Here is a 23,034-nt window from a genome sequence, read left to right as displayed (position 1 = left end):
GCCCATGACAGGGGTCTTTGTTAACTTTGGGTCTTGCTGAAGTTGAGTAATGCCAGGGCAAACAGAACACAAGGAAGCTGAGGCGTTCTCTGGCTTTCCGTTGCAAAATAGGCCTGTTGATGCTTGGTGACGAGCTTCTCAATCCCAGAAGCATGAAGCCAGCGAGGCTGGGAAAGCACCTTGGGTGAAGGCTCCATCAGAAGAGAATAAACTTTATCAAAACTTGGTTTGCTCTATCACAGCAGCAGCATTTCAGAAGCATCCTATGAAGTTGCTTGTTTCATCGATAAACTAAAGAAACCTCACATGTTTGGAGAGTGCTTTGTGAGGCCTGTTCATTGGAAGTGGTCATGCTTGTGTGTAGCTTAGAGAAGAAGAAAATTCCAGTAGTTCCTCAGTCAAATGGTGTAATCCACTCCAGAATCATTGCCATCTCTTCTAATATTCTGAACCAGGCATAGAGAAAGTAAAAGCTCAGTGCATAGCTAAATGAAATTACCAGAGATTCTCAATGCCGCCATTTCCAGCTTTTCACAAAACTATTGTGCTCACATTAATAGCATCAAGAAAGCTTCCTACTCTGTGAGCTTCATTAGAAACGTCACGTATCGTTAATGGTTTTGAAAAGGTGAAAAGTTTCTTTTCCAGAATCTTTTTCATTGCAATAATAATCTTGGTACCTCGTAAATAGATGGGGTTGTTGATTTCATCACATCCAGAATCTAGAATTATCACCATTCTTTTGGGATACAGTGAGAGCTTTTTTCCAGCCAGACACAGAATGAGCAATACAGGTGAGGTCCCTGTTGTCATGGAGCTCAAGTTCTGTTACAGACAGGAAAGAAAAAAACAATCAATAAAACAGGATAACTTCATAATTCAAAGAAGCCACGCACAGCTGTGAGACTATGCACAGGCGCCATTCACACTGTAGACTAAGTGACAGCTGCCCCCTGGGTTAAGCCCTGCCCTGCCTGGGCAACAGTATGTGGCATCCCCACACAATTCAGATAATAAAAAGTGCTATCAGGAAAATAAAACAGGGTAGCGGATGACAGTGTGGGAGTCAGTACTGCAGATTGCATGGGCAGGAAAAAGCCTGTCTGAGGAGGTATCATTTGACGTGAAGAAGGAAGAAGCTGTGCCAAGATCGGGGGAAAAGCATTACAGGCAGAGAGAGCAGTGTATACGAAGATGCTGAGGCAGTCCGTATAATTGCACCATGAAGAGGTCCCTGTCCTAATCTCTGGAAGCTGTGAATATGTTACCTTACCTGGTAAAATGGACTTTGCAGGTGTGATTATTAAGTTAAGGATCTTGAGATGGGAAGATAATCTTGGATTATCCAGATGGGACAAATGCAATCACAAGGCTCCTTACAAGAAGCAGGCAGGGGGCTCAGGGAGTGGGAGAAGATGTGATCACAAAAGCTGACGCTGGGCTGGGCGCAGTGGCTCATGCCTGTAATCCCAGCACTTTGGGAGGTTGAGGTGGGCAGATCATTTGAGCTCAGGAATTTGAGACCAGCCTGGCCAACATAGTGAAACCCCATCTCTACTAAAAATATACAAAAATTAGACTGGCATGGTGGCAGGCACCTGTAGTTCCAGCTACTAGGGAGGCTGAGGCAGGAGGATCACTTGAACCCAGAAGGCGGAGGTGTAGCAGCGTGATCTTGGATCACTGCAACCTCTGCCTCCCAGGTTCAAGTGATTCTTATGCCTCAGCCTCCCAGGTAGCTGGGATTACAGGCATATGCCACCACGCCTGGCTGATTTTTATATTTTTAGTAGAGATGAGATTTCGCCATGTTGGCCAGGCTGGTCTTGAACTCTTGGGTTCAAATGATCCGCCCGTCTCGCCCTCCCGAAGTGCTGGGATTACAGGTGTGAGCCACCACCCCAGGCCTAGATGTTTATCTTTTAAGAAGCATATAGCTGGATTTTATTTTGTTATTCAATTTAATAATGCTTCTTTTAATAGGTACTTATTTTATTTAAGGATATTGTGATTATAGATATATTCAGATATTATCTTAGTCATTGGGGCAGTTACAGTAAAAATTATAAACTAGATGACTTATAAATGACAAAAAGTTATTGCTCATAGTTTGGAGGCTGGGAGGTCCAAGACCAAGGCACTGGCAGATGCGGTGTCTGGTGAGGTCTCCCTCTTCGGTTCATAGATGGTGCCTTCTAGCTGCGACCTCACATGGTGGAAAGGGGAAGGCAACCTCCCTGCAGCCTCTTTTAAAAGGGCATTAATCGCATTCATGGGGTCTCCATCCTCTTGGCCTAACCACCTCCCCAAAGCCCTATCTTTTAGTAATATCACATCGGGAGTTAGAATTTCACTATATGAATTTTGGAGGGACACAAACATTTATGCCACAGCAGATATATTTCTACCACCTTATTTGGTGATTTCCGGGTTTTGTTTGTTTGTTTGAGACAGAGTCTCGCTCTGTCGGCCAGGCTGGAGTGCAGAGGCACCATCTCCGCTCACTGCAACCTCCGCCTCCCCAGTTCAAGCGATTCTCCTGCCTCAACCTCCCAAGTAGCTGGGATTACAGACGTGTGCCACCACGCCTGGCTAATTTTTGTATTTTTAGTAGAGACTGGGTTTCACCATTTTGGCCAGGCTGGTCCCGAACTCCTGACTTCAGGTGATCAAACTGCCTCGGCCTCCCAAAGTGCTGGGATTACAGGCGTGAGCCACCATGTCCGGCCGGTGATTTCTGTTTAAAAGTTTTTTCTTAAAGTGTTTTTCCCAGCTAGTTTTTCATTGAATGGGTAAAACATTCTACATTTGCTTTTATTAAAACAAGAAATGAATTTCGCTGCATTTCAATTTATACATTTTATTTCTGTTTCTCGTGATCACCCACACGTTGTTAACATGACAGTGTGTGCCATGTGAGGTCAAAGACTGCTCCATGCTGGGAGAACTCATGCGAGCAAAACAGCAGAGCTGTCCCTTAAAATTGATTTCTGGGAAGATAAGTTACTTTTTATTTTATTCATACAATTTAATTTCATTTTAATTCATTTTTAAGGGAACATCACATTTTGTTTGAAAAAGACAAGATTTTTTGTGTATTCTCCTTATGGGAAATAAATATATTTATAATGCAATAAAGTAAAATTGAATGTAAAATTTTGTGGATATGTGTTTATGTGTCTTTTTCTGGAGAGCACTGACTAACCCATGTCAGGTTCTCAGAACTCATGACTTCAAATGCTTAAGAACCACTGGCTCAGATTTGGGTTCTAGCTACCACTGGGGCTGTGCATCACTGGTCCTAGAGGATGTTTTGTGAAAAAAAGAAGTTTCTACCATCAGATATGTTTGGGAAATGCTGCAAAGAATAGGCAGAATAAGGAGAATCCTCAAAATCTCCTTCTGAGGATTTGCCCTGCTCAGATCATTTTAAAGACTGAGAAAGCCTGCCACAAAGAAACCTCCAACTCAAGTCAAAGAATCCAAATTTAATTTGACCTCATAACCTTTGTTTCTGGAATCATTTAGCCTCCCATTGAACATGATGGGAAAGAAATGATGCTCTAGAATATTCTCAATCTTTGCATTATGCCACACTTCAGGGAGCTGTTTTGTAAAACTGCTTCTACTCAACTCCATTTTGACTTTGCACTTTCAGCCGATTTTGAGGAACTTCATTTTTAAAAAGGCCAACAGCTGTTTTCAACATGACAGAGATGTTTAGGTGACTTGCTCTTCAAGAAAGAGGAAGAGGGCTGGGTGCGGTGGCTCACAACTGTAATCCCAGCACTTTGGAAGGCCGAGGCAGATGGATAACTTGAGCCCAGGAGTTTGAGACCAGCCTGGGCAACACGGAAAAACTCACCTCTACAAAAAATAAAAAATAAAAAACATTAGCTGAGCACGATGACACATGCTTATAGTCCCAACTATTTAGGAGGCTGAGGTGGGAGGATCACCAGAGCCCAGGGAAGTCGAGGCTGCAGTGGGCCATGATCACGCCACTGCCTCCAGCCTGCAAGACACAGCAAGATCCTGTCTCGAAAAAAAAAAAAAAAAGAAAAGAAAAGAAAGAAAGAAAAAGAAAGAATGAAAGAGAAAAAGAGAAAGGAGGAAAGAAAGAGAGAGAAAGAAAGAAAGAGACAGAGAGAGAGAAAGAAAGAAAAAAGAAAGAAAGAAAAAAGAAAGAAAGAAAGAAAAAAGAAAGAAAGAAAGAAAGGAAAGAATCCCAGCCAAGGAGTGGGATGAAGGGAATTCTCAGGATGGTGTTGAAGAGAAAACCCAGAATGCCAGCTCTATGGCATGCTTACGGAACAACCAGTCAGGGATGGAGAAGGAGGATGGAGCCGCTGGGGATGTCTCTAGGGAAAAAACGAAAATGACAAATTATTTAATGAGGCAGACCATGTAGAAAATTGTATTGAGAGCATGTTACATAGCTCTTGAGGGCTATAGGAAGCGGATCAAAGATAGCTAGGCAAAAATGAAAAAAAAAAAAAGCAAAAGAATTATTAACTCCAAGAAAAACAAAAACCTGTATAGATGTAATTGCAGTTCACTACTGAGCTCATCAAATAACAATATTTATATCATCATAACAATGCACACTCTCAAGTTGGATTTAACTCTAAATTGTGATGTAATTATATTGGGAGGGTGTGGAGGGAAGTGGATGTGGCCGTAGAGGCTAATATCCTCACCTACCCTAACAGGAAGTCAATAGATAGAGAAGCCAACGTGTCCAATGTAGGATATCTCCTAGCAGGACGGGCACTAACTGATTCGAAGATCTCCGAGGAGAGTATCCAACTTTCTATATTCCTCATCATGTGTCATGAGCAGTCACGTCCTGTCTAAGGCCTGGTGGTTTGCATCCACAACAGTGCCCTCAGAATAGTACAGGTAGCTTGAAAGGCACACGCCATGACAAACAGTCTCCTACAGCTCTTCTTCTTCTTCTTCTTTTTTTTTTTGATAGAATCTCACTCTGTCGCACAGGCTGGAGGGCAGTGGGGCGATCTCGGCTCACTGCAAGCTCCATCTCCTGGGTTCACACCATTCTCTTGCCTCAGCCTCCCGAGTAGCTGGGACTACAGGCGCCCGCCACCACGCCCGGCAAATTTTTTTGTATTTTTAGGAGAGATGGGGTTTCACTGTGTTAGGCAGGATGGTCTCAAACTCCTGACCTTGTGATCCACCTTCCTCAGCCTCCCAAAGTGCTGGGATTACAGGCGTGAGCCACCACGCCCAACCAGCTCTTCCTTTTTGGAAGAATTTTGTTTTCTGTTATCGCTGGATGGCAAGCTGAATAATGATTTCATATCCAAATGCAGACTCAACTCCTTGGGTTTTAAAAACACATGTCATATGTAGGCAAAAGAGCTCTTGTAAAGGCAGGGGCTGCAATTTGATTTTTTTTTTTTTTTTTTTTTTCTGAGATGGAGTTTTGCTCTGTCGCCCAGGCTGGAGTGCAGTGGCGCGATCACGGCTCACTGCAACCTCTGCCTCCTGGGTTCAAGCAATTCTCATGCCTTAGCCTCCCAAGTAGCTGGGACTACAGGTGTGTGCCACCACGCCTGGGGCTAATTTTTGTATTTTTAGTAGAGACAGGGTTTCACCATGTTGGCCAGGCTGGTCTTGAATGCCTGACCTCAAGTGATCCACCAACCTTGGACTCCCAAAGTGCTGAGATTACAGGCGTGAGCCACCGTGCCCGACCTGCAATTTGATTTTCAAAGAGAACACTTGCTTTTACATCTCTTGTTTTCTGGGTGTGTACCATTTTACTCGCTTGTTGGGGAAGATGTTGAGTGAACCCGTTGAGAGCATGCTGCAGAGATCAAGGAGGCTGCAGCCTGTTAGGAACACTCAGCAATTCTCCCCTTCCATTTTCTTCTCCAGCCTCTAACTGCACAGGGGTCATGTTTGCTTCTGCCTCCATTTCTTCCAGCCCCCATCTCATTCCATGCCTTAGTCCATTCTCACATTGCTATACAGAAATACCTGAGACTGGGTAATTTACAAAGAAAAGAGGTTTAACTGGCTCAGGGTTCCACAGGCTGTACAGGAAGCATGATGCTGGCATCTACTCAGTTTCTGGGGAGGCCTCAGGAAACTTACAATCATGGCAAAAGGCAAAGGGGAAGCAGACACACCTTATGTGGGGGAAGAAGGCACACCTTATGTGGCTGGAGCAGGAGGAAGGGGGGGTGCAGAGAGGTGCTACACACTTTTAAACAACCAGATCTCGTTAGAACTCTACCACAAGAACAGCACTAGGGGAATGGTGTTAAACCATTAGAAACCACTCACATAAGCCAATCACCTCCCACCAGGGGCCCCACCTCCAGCACTGGGGATTACAATTCAACATGAGATATGGGTGGAGACACAGATCCAAACTGTCTCCTTCCAGTTTCTCAATCTAGTTTTGTAAATTGTGTAGCGGGATATGGGTAAGAGCTGTCTAAAAACTAACCATTACGGAGCTACTCTTCACCTGGTGCTAGAACATTCTTTTCATTGGTGAGGTCTGGTCAAGCTCTCCTTTTCACTGGCATGTGTTCTTGCTTATTTCTTATAAAGTAATAGCAAAAGCTAATATGTGCAGGGCACTTACTATCCTACCTCGTGGCAGGTTCTGTGCTAAGTGCTGTATATCTGTGATCACATTTAATTTTTATAACAAGCCAAATGAGCAGGAACTCTTATTACCTGTATCTTACAGACAAAGAATCCAAAGACCAGGAACAGTAAGTAATTTGCTCACCTGGTTTGCCAGCCTCCATGACACATCGCCGTCCAGTTCTGCCTTTAATTACCAAAGTGTAGACAAACACGCTGCTTTGATTCTCCTCTCCTCGGCACCGGGAGAATTCAAGAGTGAAGTTAAACCGCAAGGGCTGAGTTAGAAGATTGGCCTCAGTTCCCTGTTCCCACCAGCAGGTGGCACCGTCTCCTAGCGGAATTCTTACTTGAACGTTTTGCTTCCATTTCTGCAGAGGTATGGTGAACTCAGTTGCACCATCAAAGTGTTCCTCCTGGCTGAGTTTGCCTATCTTGTTCAGTGAAGACAACTCATGAGGACAAATGGTGTTAATGAGAAGCTTATGCGGAGTTACAGAGATCCTCATATACACCTTTAAAGTACACCTAATAACGTTAACTCTGCAATAATTTGTAGATCATTTTAAATCTTAGCCATCTTCCTTTTGCCACCCAGTGTGCTTCAAGTCACATGGTTCACAGCACCATTTAATGTGAAACTCCAATTTTAAAACAAAGTGAACCCTCCTTTTACAAAACCACGAGACAAGTTACAGAGTAATGACCACCCACGTGACCTTGAAGTGATTTTGAGTGATTTTGAATCCATTTAAATTGGATTCAAATCCAAATGGCTCCACCTCCATGTCATTGGACCTCTTGTGCCCTGATTCCCTTGGCCAAGTTCATAGTACCTTCTACGTCAGGTTGTGGCAATGATTACCTGAGGTTAATACAATAAAAGCACATGGTAAGCACTCCTAAATGATAGCCAATATAAAGACTCAGATTTCCCAATTCCAAGGGTCCCCACCATGATAGAAAAGGATCTTTTGATAAATAGAGTATGTTTAGCTCTTGCTAGGTCTTTAAATACTTTGCTGGGGGCCAGGCACCATGGCTCACACCTGTAATCCCAGCGGCTTAGGAGACTGAGGCTGGAGGATCCTTTGCGGCCAAGAGTTTGAGACCAGCCTGGGCAACAGAGCAAGGCCTTATTTCTACAAAAAAATAAAAATTAGCCAGGCTTTGTACACACTTGTAGTCCCATTACTTGGGAGGCTGAGGCAGGAGGATCCTCAAGAGTTCAAAGCTGTAGTGAGCTATGATTGAGCCACTGCACTCCAGCTTGGGTGACAGAGGAAGACTCTGTTTCAAAACAGCAACAACAACAACCACCACAACAACAACAAACAAAAACCTCAAAGCCTCTTTGTTGGACTTACTTCCATCTCCTCCATGTAGTACCTTAGTACCCTTGCAGCCTGTTTCTCTTTTACAAGACAACAATGTTGTTATAAACTCATTTGGAAATGGTCCCATGGAGGAGTATTTACCAAAATTTAGCTTATTTAGCGTCTTCAGAACACGGCACTTGCCTGGAATTATACTGACCCCCTCAACCCACACCAACCACCCAGAGATGGCTGTTCTTGGCTCCTCTCCCTGGGGCCCTGTCCTTCCCATGTCGTCTTCTTCTTCCTTCTTCCTCCTTCTTCCTCCTTCTTCCTCCTCCTCCTCCTCCTCCTCCTCGTTCTTCTTCTTCTTCTTCTTCTTCTTCTGCTTCTTCTTCTGCTTCTTCTTCTGCTTCTTCTTCTTCTTCCTCTTCTTCTTCTTCTTCTTCTTCTGCTTCTGCTTCTTCTTCTTCTTCCTCTTCCTCTTCTTCTTCTTTCTTCTTTTATTGAGACAGACTCTCACTCTCACCCAGGCTAGAGTGCCGTGGTATGATTTCAGCTCACTGCAACCTCTGCCTTGTGGGTTCAAGTAATTCTCCTGCCTCAGCCTCCACAGTAGCAGGGACTACAGGTGTGTGCCACCACATCTGGCTAATTTTTGCATTTTTAAGTAGAGACAGGGTTTCACCATGTTGGCAAGGCTGGTCTCGAACTCCTGATCTCAGGTGATCCACCCGCCTCAGCCTCCCAAAGTGCTGGGATTACAGGCGTGAGCCACTGCACCCAGCCCTTCCCACGTGTTCTGGCAGGGAATGCTGTTGCCTCCTAAGCCTACCCTAAGAGGAAGACTTCTTCTGAGGAGAGATGTTCACTGTGCCCAGGCCCTGCCCTGGCTGGAGCTGGCAGGAAGGGTCCCAGAGCAGGAACTTGTGCCACTCTGCCCAAAGCCAGAGTCTCTGAGGCATACACCCCATCAGGCACCAAGGTGAATTCCAACTGCCAGTTAGTATTTAACTTTCCACATACGATTAGATTAAACATGTGGGTTCATAAAAGCATAGGATTGCTGACTGCAGTTGCAAGGGCTTAGATGGTCATAAGGTGAAGGTGCCCAGCAGGCTGAGGCTTGTGTGCAACCCAGGAGAGAGCTTGCTAACGCCAGCAAGAAGGTTCAGAACAGCCTGGCTTTGGAAAGGAATTTCATCCTGCCCACACACTGCATAGGTAAGTCTTAGCACACATCTTTATTTTTTGAGGAATTAAGTAACAAAGTTATCTATTTGCCTTTTCCAGAAAATGATAAAAAGAATGATTTTCCTGGTACGGGGCCTGGCTCCTCATCCACTCTTCCTTCTTTCCTTCTTGTGTTTTCCTTACTCATTTCTTTGTTAATTGCCTTAGAATGAAAATTTTGAGTTTTTTAAATGGAAGATTCATGGTAAATGTAGGTAATCATATTGTTTTCTCTTCTTGATATAAAAATGAAAGACTTTGCTGCCTTTTATAGGCCCAGGTGATGCGAGCGATCTACCATGTTTCAAGAAAAGAAAACTTTGGGGCTGGGCGCGGTGGCTCACGCCTGTAATCCCAGCACTTTGAGAGGCTGAGGCGGGCGGATCACCTCAGGTCAGGAGATCGAGACCATCCTGGCCAACATAGTGAAACCCCGTCTCTACTAAAAATACAAAAAAATTATCCTGGCGTGGTGGCTGGCACCTGTAGTCCTAGCTACTCGGGAAGCTGAGGCAGGAGAATGGCATGAACCCGGGAGGTGGGGCTTGCAGTGAGCCGAGATTACGCCACTGCACTCCAGCCTGGGCGACGGAGTGAGACTCCATCTCAAAAAAAAAAAAAAAAAAAAAAAAAAAAAAAAAAAAAAAAGAAAAGAAGAAAAAAGAAAAGAAAACTCTGGACTTTGGGTTCAAATGAGTGTTACTTTCCTAATAGTGTCCTGATTGCCGTTGTCATGAATAACACACATTTGTGACAGGAATGGCTGGAATTAGGGGATCATTCTGTAGCCGGGAGACAGGGCACAACTAATGACATGTGTAAGCTCAAATCATGGTCTTGATCTTATGTCTCGTACCCAGTTGAGCCAACTGGTCACAGCAATGAAAACAGTGAGTTATTGGAATGTGTGACCTCTGCTAGGACAGTCAGTGCTGGGCACTGGCTTGGGTGACGTGAGTTCTAGTCCAGGCACTGTGGCCAACTTGAGAGGCCTGTGATCTTGCACAGGTGACTTAAGCTCTCTAGGCTATAGTTATTCCACCTACCAGAGAGCGAACCAGCCTAAATGATCTCCAGGGACCCAGCCTGTGCTAGGATTCAGCAAAAAGCATTCACCGGAAATGTAGGTACCCTAGGTTGATACACATGAATTGCCCATATTTGACCATTTCTAACCTATACAAATGGCCATGTCATATGATTCCAGAGAATATAAATGACAGTTGTCTTAGCATTACTAAAGTAAATGCCTATTATGATATTCTACTTACGGGTAGGATAAGTATGTATACTAAGTATGGTTTGTTTTGTTTGGATTTTTGAGACAGGGTCTCACTGTCACTGCCGAGTGCAGTGGTGTGATCATGGCTCACTGCAGCCTTGACCTCCCAGGTTCAAGCTATCCTCCCATCTTAGCCTCCTGAGGAGCTGGGACTATAGGAGTGTGCCACCACATCCAGCTAATTTTTTATTTTTTGTAGCGGTGGTGTCTCACTATGTTGTCCAGGCTGATCTCAAACTCCTGGATTCAAGCGATCCTCCCACCTCGGCCTCCCGAAGTGCTGGGATTAAAGGTGTGAACCACTGCTCCTGGCCTCCAAATATGGTTGATGTCTATCAGTTAAACAGTAATTCTGGGAATAAAAAATTGAAATCTACACACTTATAATTTGAATGTCTTAGCATAATGTCCTTCAATGAAGCTGCTTTCACACACTGTGATTTGTTTTTTTCCTGTGGTCACGGAGCAGGCATGGGCCACTCGGCCACATCTCATGCATCTATATTCAAAAGCCAAATCCCTTTGGGATCCTATTTATTTGACCTGGCCACGGATCAGCACTTAGATATTTAATCCCCATAGGCCCTTTCATCCCTGTGATTAAGTCTTATCAAAAAGCACCTCCTGACCTGCTTAGCAGTGGGGCCTTTGTTCACATTAGAAGGGTTGAACAAATAAGGGGCAGTTGGGGCCACTTAGCTCTAAAAGGCTGGTGAACGCTGCCATGCCTGCACCTGGAAACAAACCCAAATGACTCCAGTGGAATTCAGCACTGAAGTCCCTCATCTCAAAGACCTTTTGTGGCAGAGATTCTTGGATGGGCCTTAGGGGGCTCAGAAGTCCCCTGAAATTGAATGTAGAGCTTCTTATGTGCATATGTATAGTTTCTTGGGGAAAAATAAAGTCACATCATTTTATTTTACTTTTCGAGGGATCTTTAACACCGCCCCTCCCCCACCCCCAATTCCCACACCCCTTAAGAATAAATTAAGAATCACTGTTCTGGTAGTTTCCAATTGAATTCCACAGAGGAACTGTCATTCATTCACACCTTCATTCAACAAATTTTTAGTAAAGATTTGCTAGGTACCCATCGCTGTGTAGGGGCCTGGGATTCAGAGATGAGTAAAGCAATCCCTGCCTTCTGGGGGCTCAAGCTCTCCTGTCATCGGGACTCAGTTACTTAATCTCACTAAACATCCTGAAGGTAGGAGTTTATAGAGTGGTTTTGAGGATCACATGAATAAGCACACAATACATGGGTAATTGAAAAACGAAAACAAGGCTGGTGGCTCACACCTGTAATCCCAGCACTTTGGGAGGCCAAGGTGGGCGGATCACAAGGTGAGGAGATCGAGACCATCCTGGCTAACATGGTGAAACCCCGTCTCTACTAAAAATACAAAAAATTAGCCGGGCGTGGTGGCGGGCGCCTGTAGTCCCAGCTACTCGGGAGGCTGAGACAGGAGAATCACTTGAACCTGGGAGGCAGAGGTTGCAGTGAGCCGAGATTGCGCCGCTGCACTCCAGCCTGGGTGACAGAGTGAGACTCCGTCTCAAAAAAAAAAAAAAAAAAATTTTTTTTTTTGCCTTGCAATCGTTTGCCTTGATGTTATGTCTAAAGCCCCACAATTCTCTAAAAACAGAGATGTATAAAAAAGCACACATATACAATTCTCTGAAAACAGAATATAAATGAGTCATTGTTCCATTTAACTGACATTTGTTGAGTGCTTGTTATAAATATGGCATTATTCTAGCTGGTGTGAGGTTACCAATTTTTTTAAACAAAAGTAATATAAATATATACACACATATTTAGTTACTGCATATGTGACGCGTGCTTTGGAAGAAAAAGGAGGCGCTGTTGGAGGAAAATGGTGGTGGTGGTGGGAAGAGATTTAGAGTAGAGCCAGGGAAGTCTCAGAAGTGACAACTAGCTGGAACCTAAAGAATGAGGAGGTAGCAGGTGAAAGAGAAAGGCAAAAGTATTCTAGGTTGAGAGAATAGGATGTGCTAATGTCCTGAGGCAAGAGAGCTTACTGACAGGGAGGGAAGATGTCAGGTGTGACCGAACTGTAGTGAGCAAAGGGTAACTGAGGAGGTGGTCAGGAGCCTGCTCAGCCAATGGGGTGAATACTGTTAAGGAATTAGGACTTGATTTTAAGAACAACCATTGCATCATTTTAAAAGCAAACAAATGGCACTATAATTTCCCTCTTCAAAAAGGTACATTGGCTGGGCACGGTGGCTGACACCTGTAATTCCAGCACTTTGGGAGGCCGAGGTGGGTGGATCACCTGAGGTCGGGAGTTCGAGACCAGCCTGGCCAATGTGGTGAAACCCTGTCTCTACCAAAAATACAAAAATTAGCCAAGGGTGGTGGCACGTGCCTGTAGTCCCAGCTACTTGGGAGGCTGAGGCATGAGAATCACTTGAACCCGAGGCGGAGGTTGCAGTGAGCAGAGATCATGCCACCTCACTCCAACCTGGGCGACAGAGCAAGATTCCGTCTTAAAAAAAAAAAAGGCATATTGATGGCTATTCAAGGCAGAGAGGGGCACATATAACCCCAAAGAGATGGCTCTGGGGAGGGTTGTGTTGTATTACATTGTTGGCATTGTATTATCCAGGTGAAAGATGCTGGCGGCTGGGCAGTGCCAGTGGGGATGAAAAGGAGAGATGGATTTGAAACATAGGAATAATCTCTCAGATTGTTTCTTGGCATCACTTACCTAAAATACTTCTTTCAAATATGGATGTACACACCCCTCCCTTTAGGATACTTGGGACAATGTGCCACTTAGACATAGGGGATGGAACAAATTGGAGAGTCTGTCAATGCCCCCTGCAATCTTTTCCCTTGATGTTATCTCATAATGCCCCACAATTCTCTAAAAACAGAGAGCATAAATGAGTCATTGGTTCATTCCACTGACGTTTGTTGAGTGCTTGTTATGAATGTGGCATTATTCTAGCTCTTGTGAGGTTACCAATTTTTTAAAAAACAAAAGTAATGCAAGACTGCTGATGAAAATTTGGAATATGAGAAAAGCATAAAGAAGAAAATATATATCTTTAAGCACACCACCCATTGTTAACATTCTGATCTATGTACTTCTAATATTTTCTCCATTTTCATATGTACACATACATTTTTTTACACGCATATATAGCTACCAAAGTATATATATAAAATTTTGTCTGCCATTAAAATTTTTACTGTGTAACAATCATGCATTGTAAAAACAGTGAATAAAATGTATACAGTCAGTTTAAAGACTAATAAAACATGCATTCAATCACCAGCCAGGTTAAGAAGAAATACTGTTACTTGTCCCCTGACATCTCCCTCCCACCTTTACATAGCCAAATCCAGAAAAGATCTGTTTTCCTAACCTTGTTCGCCTATTTTATTATTTAAATTGCAGCAGGAGGGAAGCATGTCTACTTTATCCAATTTCACACAGACACTGGAAGACGTCTTCCGAAGGATTTTTATTACTTACATGGACAATTGGCGCCAGAACACGACAGCTGAGCAAGAGGCCCTCCAAGCCAAAGTTGATGCTGAGAACTTCTACTATGTCATCCTGTACCTCATGGTGATGATTGGAATGTTCTCTTTCATTATCGTGGCCATCCTGGTGAGCACTGTGAAATCCAAGAGACGGGAACACTCCAATGACCCCTACCACCAGTACATTGTGGAGGACTGGCAGGAAAAGTACAAGAGCCAAATCTTGAATCTAGAAGAATCGAAGGCCACCATCCATGAGAACATGGGTGCGGCTGGGTTCAAAATGTCCCCCTGACAAGGGAGAAAGGCACCAAGCTAACATCTGACGTCCAGACATGAAGAGATGCCGGTGCCACGAGGCAAATCCAAATTGTCATTGCTTGGAAGAAAGTGAGTTCCTTGCTCTCTGTTGAGAATTTTCATGGAGATTATGTGGTTGGCCAATAAAGATAGATGACATTTCAAACTCAATGATTTATGTTTGCTTGTTGGAGCAATATTTTGTGCTGAAGACCTCTTTTACTTTCTGGGCAAGTAAATGTCATTTTAATCAATATCAATGGCGAAAATAAAGCCAAATTTGAAGTAAAGTGTCTGGGCAGTGGCCGTGGCGATAGAAAGGAGAGATTTACAAATCATTGAATCTTCTTTCTCATGAAACATCATTTGTGTGTGACAAATTCAATTTATAAATAACCCAGATGTATTATGTAGAAGCCAAGGCTCAAAAGCTATCACTTGCTTACTAGACTGACATAGGAGCATTTATCTATAATATTAATTCACGAGTGTGGAGTCTGAAGAGATGAATAAGCGAACCATAAGATTACATTTATTGTTTTCCTGGCCTTTAACCTATTTAGAAGTCTTAAGACAGAACAAACATTTTTCTTTTTCTTTTTCTTTTGAGACATGGTCTCGCTCTGTTGCCCAGCCTGGAGTGCAGTGGTGCAATCTCAGCTCACTGCAGCCTCAACCTCCTGGGCTCAAGTGATCCTCCCACCTCAGCCTCCCTACTAGCTGGGACTACAGGCACGTGTGCCACCACACCCAGCTAATTTTTGTATTTTTTTGTAAAGACAGGGTCTCACTATGTTGCTCAGGCTGGTCTCGAACCTGAACAAACATTTCAAAGGACAAATAATCCATACCAGAGAAGTTGAGTATTTAAGAAGTACCCAGTATAACAAGAACATATTTTAAAACTAACGTTTAAAGTTTTGCAGAAAACTAATCTTGAAAAGTTCTCATTATTTAAGAAAAAAAAATAAAAAGTTATAATGTCGCTTTAAAAATGTATTCTTTTAGCTTGATTTAGTTTTCCTCTATTTATAATTACTTATTAGCATTTATGTTTAAGAAACTAAAGGATACAGAAAGGGTCCAAATTGCTGATGCCTTCTGAAGACCTAGACAGGAACTACTTAATATTTTGCACCATGTGGTGAAGGATATCATAGAATGTCAGGGCTGATCATTCCACTGTTGGCAGAGACCACTTCACTTACAGATGAGAGAACTGCAATCCCCTGAGAGGAGACAATTTCATTCACTAATTCGGTCAGGCAACATTGACCTACTTGGTTCACTGGCCTAGACCCCAGGAGTATAAAGATGAACAAGGCCGGGCACAGTGGCTCACACCTGTAATCCCAGCACTTTGGGAGGCTGAGGTGGGCAGATCACCTGAGGTCAGGAGTTCAAGACCAGCCTGGCCAACATGGTGAAACTCCTTCTCTACTAAAAATACAAAAATTAACCGGGTGTGGTGGCAGGAGCCTGTAATCCCAGCTACTGGGGAGACTGAGGCATGAGAATTGCTTGAACCCGGGAGGGGGAGGTTGCAGTGAGCTGAGATTGCATCACTGCACTCCAGCCTGAGTGACAGATGCTAAACATCATAGTACAATGTGACAAGGTCCTAACAGAGATCAATGCAAAGGGGACACAGCCAGCCAGCACAAGGACAGAAGGGCATGTCTAACGCAGGTCAAGGTCTTCTCTCTCAGAGCAGCTGAGAGTAGCAGGTCAATGGCAGCAGAGAGATGTGGGGCCTTGGCATCCCATGGCTTCATGCCTCCTAGTTTACCCTGTTCTCCTCCCCATGCCCTAGCCCAGGCACAGCAATGATGGGCAAGGCCTCAAGCCTCAGGGTGCTAGGACAAAATTTAGAAAAAGAGGCTCTTCTTCAGAGAATGCTTGTAGAACTCCTTATTCCAACCACAAGGTTTGTCTCTTTAAAATTACAGAGTGAGATATATACAAGGTACCTACTTCCTAATAACCGATTTGCAATTATGCCAACTGAAGCATTCAGTACAGTGTTAGAGAAAACCATCCATGTTCCAAGAGCAGATGTAGGAAGAGTGGCTTCCCTCCTCAGATCAGAAACCCAGAAATGTTGTCCCACCCAGAAACATCCATCTCAGAGAGGCCAGAGCAGCCATCAGGCTTTAAATCCCAGCCCTCTGCTCTGCATCTAGACAGAAATCCGAGGTTTCCATCAGGTGACAAAGACCCTCTCCTTAACCAAACTGTCAAGCTCCTCTGAGCCCTCTTCTTGACTAGAGCCCAACCATGGCCCTATAAAAACTGCAGACTCTTGGCACACATGATTTCGCCCACCTTCGCACACTAAGAGATATAACGCTAGCATAGGTTCTAAGAGCTGAAAGCTAAAGCGCCTGCCCGAGAAAAGTGAATGTTGCCTGAAGAATTTACTAATTGTTCCAACCAAAACCTGGTGACAGGCAGATAGTCCCCTGATCCCTCTCTTAAGGCAGTTACTTTAGAAAGTTTGCAATTATAAATCCTTTCTCTCTCCCTTGAGATGTAAATCTTCTACCATTCAGAGCTGTATTGTCTCTTTGAAATGCAAACATTCAAACTCTCCTTGCTGGATGGGTGCCTTGCTCTAACTTACTGCCCCCCATCATAGACAGAAGTTTGTTTCTCCTCTAGATAGGAGTCAATTAACAACCCCAGATCACACTGACCAACCCCTTCCCACTTTTTATGCATTTCCACTTCCTTGACTCTGCTCAAGCCCCGTCCCCACTCAGTTATCTTTGCACAAAGGGAAGGTGAGCTGGGCCTCTTCCCTCTGGCAATAGCTAATGATTTCAGTCAATCCTTACTGCTTTAACTGGCTTTCTTTACCTTTGACACAGGTAAACACATGGAAAGCAAAATCGAGGGAGGTTTTTCTGGCCGGGCGAGGTAGCTCATGCCTGTATTCCCAGCACTTTGGGAGGCCAAAGTGGGAGGATCACTTGAGGTCAGGAGTTTGAGACCAGCCTGGCCAACCTGATGAAACCCCATCTCTACTAAAAATACAAAAATTAGCTGGGTGTGGTGGTGGGTGCCTGTAATCCCAGCTACTCGGGAGGCTGAGGCAGGAGAATTGCTTGAACCTGGGAGGCAGAGGTTGCAGTGAACCGAGATTGCATCGCTGCACTCTAGCCTTGGCGACAGAGACTCCATCTCAAAAAAAAAAAAAAAAAAAAAAAAAAAAAAAAAAATCGAGGTTTTCCTAATTAAGTACATTTTATTATTATCATCACTGAAAGTACAGGTGGTAACACAGAGGGTTGTCAGCCAACTTCACTTTTGGGGAATGAGAGAAATGCTGACTCTCTCAAAGCATGTTGGGTGTCCAGTGGTTGAAGCCATTTGCCAAGATTGTCACTCTAGGATCCACTCCCACCAAACCTGGGCTTTTCACTTTCAACCCAGCAACTGAAAATGCCAGTTCAAACAACTTGCTGTTTTTTTCTACCCCATTTGCTTTTAGAGATCCTCCTGCCTGTTCTGCTGGCTCCATATGACCTGAATACCACTTACTTCTTAAAGCATAGCTCAGATGCTATTTTAAAAGGAGCCCAGGATAGTGGCTGATTTGATAGAATCTAGACCCAGATTACCCAGGGTCAAGTCCCAGCTCTGGTACTTGCGGCCTTTAAAACCACGAAAAAATTACTTTAATCTCTGTGTCTCCATTTCCTCATTTGTGAAACGGTTATCATTATAGCACGTCCCTTACAGCTTTGTTAAGAGACTTAGGCAATAGCCGCTAAGTGCTTAGAACAAAGCTATTTTTGTAACTTTCTCCAGGAACACTTCCTTAACAGAACCAACCCCTCCACCCCTCAGTTTGTTCTTCCCTCCACACCCTCTAACATTATAACATAACCACAGAGTCCTGATGGGATTTGGAGTTACACTGCCTGGGTTCGAATGTCAATTCTGCCACTGCCATTCGCGCGTTTTCTATTGCCAGCCACCTTACTCTCCCCTGGCCTCAGTTTCCTCATCCTTAGAAGGGGAGCAGAGCACATGCTGGTAACTCCCTGAACATTCCTCTCGTTCCTTGTATTGGGTGCCCAGTTTGTGCCCTCCCATGGCGCTAGCACTGAGTGGGCTCAAACTCTGTACGCGTTTACTAAGCATGTCGACTGAAGAAATCTGGAAACCTAGTACAGCGGCACCATATCGTTACCCCAAAGGAAAATGCATGCACGCTGTCAGATGAGGAACACTGCGTCTGGAAACTTCTTAAGGGCACCCACGTGTCCTCAGCTGCAGACAGCAGCGAGAAGGCACCCAGGGAATTCGAGACAGCGGAAGGCGGAAGGGTCCCGCAACAACCCACCCTCCAGCTCAGGTGAGTTCAGAGTGAGAACACACCGCCAGGCTTGGACAAAGGCACCCGGTCTACACCCCAGCGGCTCCCCGCCGGGGCCTACGTGGACTTCAGCCTCCAGCCACAGGGCCAACAGCTGCTGGCCAGGGCTGCCCGCCTGGGCTCACTGCGCCTGCGCACGGAGTAGCGCGCCCCAGGTCATCTGCCCGGGCCCGCTGCGCCTACGCACGGAGTAGCGTACCCACGTGGGCTGCACCGGCCCACTGCGCCTGAGCACGTAGCGGTGCATTTCGGGACGTGTAGTTTTCCCCGGCAGGACGGTAGAAGTCGTGGTTTGTGCGGGCCAAGCGCTGGAGCCTCCGCTGCCGGGAGCAGTAAGTGTGTGACGTCGGGGTAGGACGGAGTGACCCAAATTCCAAAAGCTCTTTGGGGTGCTGCGATGTCGCGGCCCGCCCCGCGCTCGAGTTTTCCCTCCTAGACAAAAGTCGGCGCCGGGGCGGGGATCCGGAAGGTGAAGGCCGCCAGGCCCCACCCGCGGGGCGCCCCTGCTGGACCTGGCCGTCGGGCGCCGTCAACCCGCTGAGCAGCGTGTTCCGGCTGGCACTTGGCCCGGGCGGGGCTCAGGATTGGTTCAAGCCTACGGGGTTGGTCCCCGGAGAGTCTAGGGAGACAAGCAATCCCCTGGAATGGTGGGGGAAGCGATGACAGCCCCTGGTCCTCATCCGCAGCTCTGGGGGAAGGGGGTGGGGTGGGGAGGGCAGGTGTTGCTCCCTGAGTGTTGGGGGAAGGGGATGGGGAGAGGACCCTGAACTGGCCCCCGGGTTACCCAGGAGGAGCTGAGGCCCAGAGAGGTTCAGCGACTTGCCCTCCGAGGCCTGGGCTTCCAGCAGGGAGAGACGCGGACACCTGTCATCGCTTCTCGGTGGATCCCTAAAATGTTGAGTTGTGGAGTCTGGGAGCTGAAATCGGCCAGGGCTGGTTTCTTGTAGGCCCAGGCCTCCGCGTAGAGGGCCAAGGGCCAAGTGATGCCCAAGGTTCACCTGGCAGCCCCCTCCCTGGACCTACCCCTCCTTATGATTGGGTGAAGGGTTGGGTGAAAAGGGTAGAGACCGGGAATGAGAACAGCTTCAGAAAGTTCAGACAAAGGGAGCAGCATGATTCGTGGCTGGAAGGAGACAGCAAGCGATAGACTGATCCTTGAATTTGTTAGGTGTGCCAGGAAGTATTAATAGACTGTGGGTGACACATTATCCATATTGCTTTAGTTGGTCTAACCACAATAAGCAAATAGCTTTTTTGTTTCTAAGAGAAACCTGACAAGGGAAGACAGGGTATTTTTTTTTTTTTACAGTGAAGGAAATAGAAATATTTGGAGTTGTATCTAAGCCACTTGTTATTTTTGTGTTTTAAGCTAAGATCATGGATAGGTCTAGGAAAAGTTAAAAATTTCCCGCACTTCATAGATTTTAAGCCCCTCAAAAACATCCCCATCTTGTTGGCTTTTGCAGTTCAACCTTCATATACCAGCTGCCTCGTTTCTAATATTGCATCAGGTGTACATATGGCAGCACAACAAATAGCTTACTGATACTTTCAGCTTTTTTCTTCTCATTTGCCAAAGGCTCTATGAAAATGGCTGGCTTGGGCATGTAATTGAAGGGAGGTGGGGAAAAGTGGTAATTCAGAGGCAGTGGGTGGGAATGAGCAGGGCAGATTAGGGTGGTTCACCCTCTTGACTCCCACCTCACCACAGCCCTTCTGCTACTATTGCAGATTGACTCTAAGTATGTTTCTTTCCTAAAGAGCTTGAATTTTATCACTCCAGGTATGAAGTTGAGGCAGCTGCCAGTATATTTTGGCAGTCAGGTTCTGTGATATCAGAGAGGATGGTGAATTGTGAATTCTAGAGTTGCAGAATTGTTCTTTAGATTCTGATTTTTTAAATGACAGCACTTTGGTTTGGAGGGTTAATGACTTACCCCAGGTCATATGCCACACCATGGGTACCACCAAGAGTAGAGCTCAGATCTCCAGTTGTCCCGGTCCTCAGGCTACTGATCTTTATTCCCTGCCCTGCTATCTTGGACTGACTGCATTTTGCCCTGGATGTCACTAGCCTGTATCCTTCAGGTTGGCACGTCCGGTCATGGAAGGAGAGAGATTTAACATAACAACAATGGCTGACATTCAATGCTTTCTGTGTGCTGGCCATGGTGCTTAGTGTTTACAGTCTAATCTGCAAGAGAATTTACAGATGGGCAAGTTGAGGCTGAGAGAGGCCAAGTGACTTGTCCAAGGTCACACTGCTAGTGAACATAGCACATGTTTTCCAGAGGGCCAGACCACTGGATGTTTTTTCATTCATTCCCTCCTGTAGGATCGTTGGACATATTTCTCGTTCTTGATTTTGGGAATCAATATTCTACATACATCAATTCACTGGGTATGCAGTTTTGCCTCAGAAAATTTTGGGGGAACAGCCAGACTCATCTACTATATTTGTATACAACTCAATTAAAACAGGAATTGTAAAAATAAAATTTATAAGATCTGTAACATTTTAATATACAACATAACTAATCACTAAGATTATTAGAGATACTCAAAGTGAAAATTGTAGCAGCAGGTTATAACATGTTAGGAAGATATTTCTTTAGGGCAGTCAGAATCTGCTGCTTCTTAAAGACAAGTGAGCCATTTACACATGAAGGTAACAAGCACATTCAGCCACCATCATTATAGTTAAACAGATCTATGATTTAAATTCCTATCACTACCTTATCTGACTTTGAAAAAGTCATGGGGAAAACTTGGCTACCTTGTGCCAACTGCTAGCTTGTTTTCAAGATATTATAATCTTGAATAGATGGGGGATGAACTTTTTATACTTAGATAGCTTTGTAATTGAAAGTTTATATAAAAACATCTTGCCTGAAGTTCATCTTATCCCCATTCTAAAGGCCTTTGAAATTTTCAGCCACTTTTCTTACGGTAAGTACATTTCAAGAAAAGTGTTTCCCTGACTTTTGAATGCAAAGCTCTCTGCCTGTGTCAGAATGGTGCCGAGGTTAAAGCCCTGGAGCCAGACTGGATGGGTTCAAATCCCAGGCCCACCTGTGAGACCCTCGATGTGTTACTTAAATTTTATTTCCCCCTTTCTAAAGTGGAGGCCGTAAGCAGTTTTATGGGGTAGTTGTGAGGGCTAAATGCCTTAACTCATCTAAGCACTTTAGCCACTTTTTCGTGTCTGACACAAAAAAGTTAAGCTATGATTATTGCGCTATAAAGCATTGGATTTCAGAAAAAGTAGGGGCACTAAACACCATCTGCTTGACACCTTTCTTCACTTACAGATGGGACTGAAGCCCTAAGGGAAGTCACTTACCAGAGGGTGTAGGTTCTTCATCCAGAGCTCAAGTCTTCTTGGGGTATGTGTCATATTCTAAGAGTAGTGACCTACAAGGCCCTGGAGCGAATTCCAAGGCTCGGGCTGCCGGCCCTGCCTTCTGAGTTCCATATGCTATAGTGTGGCATATGACCTGGGGTAACATCCTCTGAACCAAAGTGCTGTCATTTAAAAAATCAGAATCTAAAGAACAATTCTGCAACTCTGGAATTCACAATTCACCATCCTCTCTGATATCACTTCCTTCCCTACCGTCTACTAGGTCTCCCTCAAGCTTTGGAAAGAATTCTACATCTGAATTGCATCCAACCATTTTTCTGCCCTGTCACTTATTCCCTTGCTCCCAGATAATCTTCGAAAAACCAAGATGAGCTTAATTTACACTCAGAGGACTTGACAAAGACACTCATTCCCAAACCAGCTTGCGTTTAGGTCTGGAGGCAGGTGGAGGGACAGATTTTAGACTTGGGCCCTTAGGTTCACAGATGAATGGGATGGGAGCCCATGTCCCCTCAGGAGCAGCGCTGTGCTGCTGGGGGCTTCAGAGAGCTGCTGAGGAGAGCTTTCTACTCAGCAAGGGCCAGGCCTGTCTGGGCCCTCACCCAGCCCATCCACTTCCCACCAGTCTGTCAATCGCCTTGTCAGGACACAGCCTGCCTCTCTGTGGAGCTCACTTTCTGTTCACGTGCCCTCTCTCCATCAAAGAGACATCTTTCTAAGGTGGTCTGCCCTAGGAACTCCAAATTGACCTGTTTCTTTCTTCCTGCCCAGATCAGACCTTCCAGCTCCCTGGACCTGACCTTCCAGCTGCCTCTCATGTACTCGTCGGGGGCTTGTGTTGATAAGGAGTGAATTCACAGTCTACCATGAATTGGAAGGTGAGTATAGTTTTAAATATTTATGGCTTGGGGTTTTTTCTTCCTCCTGATTGTGAAAATTCAGAATAACAGTTCTACACCAGTAGATTGATTAAAAAGAAAAGGTAGGTGAAAGCATAATATTTATGTTTCA

The 23,034-nt window shown here is 45.0% G+C and overlaps 2 protein-coding genes across 14 annotated transcripts in view; both read left to right on the top strand.

Annotated features, from left to right (window-relative positions):
- The window catches only part of KCNE2 (potassium voltage-gated channel subfamily E regulatory subunit 2), a 36,208-nt gene extending 21,630 nt beyond the window's left edge, over positions 1 to 14,578 (top strand). For 2 of the 3 annotated variants that reach the window (XM_055279603.2, XM_063639309.1), the window contains one exon: positions 13,887 to 14,578. In XM_055279603.2, coding sequence (XP_055135578.2) covers positions 13,887 to 14,270 — 384 coding nt within the window. In that variant the 3' untranslated portion in view covers positions 14,271 to 14,578. Of the gene's footprint in view, positions 1 to 6,727; positions 6,932 to 13,886 lie in introns of those variants that run through there. The other variant, XR_008657858.2, reaches the window with a different exon arrangement.
- A 4,078-nt stretch (positions 14,579 to 18,656) lies between these two features.
- Positions 18,657 to 23,034, top strand: part of SMIM11 (small integral membrane protein 11) — a 43,968-nt gene continuing 39,590 nt past the window's right edge. For 8 of the 11 annotated variants that reach the window (XR_010120778.1, XR_010120780.1, XR_010120781.1 and 5 more), the window contains exons 1-2: positions 18,657 to 18,991; positions 22,795 to 22,901. Coding sequence is in view for 2 of the 11 variants with exons in the window: in XM_063639312.1 (XP_063495382.1) it covers positions 22,890 to 22,901 (12 nt within the window). In the remaining 9 variants the exon portion in view is untranslated. Of the gene's footprint in view, positions 22,046 to 22,794; positions 22,902 to 23,034 lie in introns of all 11 variants that reach the window. The other 3 variants (XR_010120786.1, XR_010120785.1, XR_010120784.1) reach the window with 3 other exon arrangements.

The sequence above is a fragment of the Symphalangus syndactylus genome, chromosome 5, assembly GCF_028878055.3.
Source record: "Symphalangus syndactylus isolate Jambi chromosome 5, NHGRI_mSymSyn1-v2.1_pri, whole genome shotgun sequence".
Taxonomy (NCBI): Eukaryota; Metazoa; Chordata; class Mammalia; order Primates; family Hylobatidae; genus Symphalangus; species Symphalangus syndactylus.
This window is presented reverse-complemented; position numbering and strand designations above follow the sequence as displayed.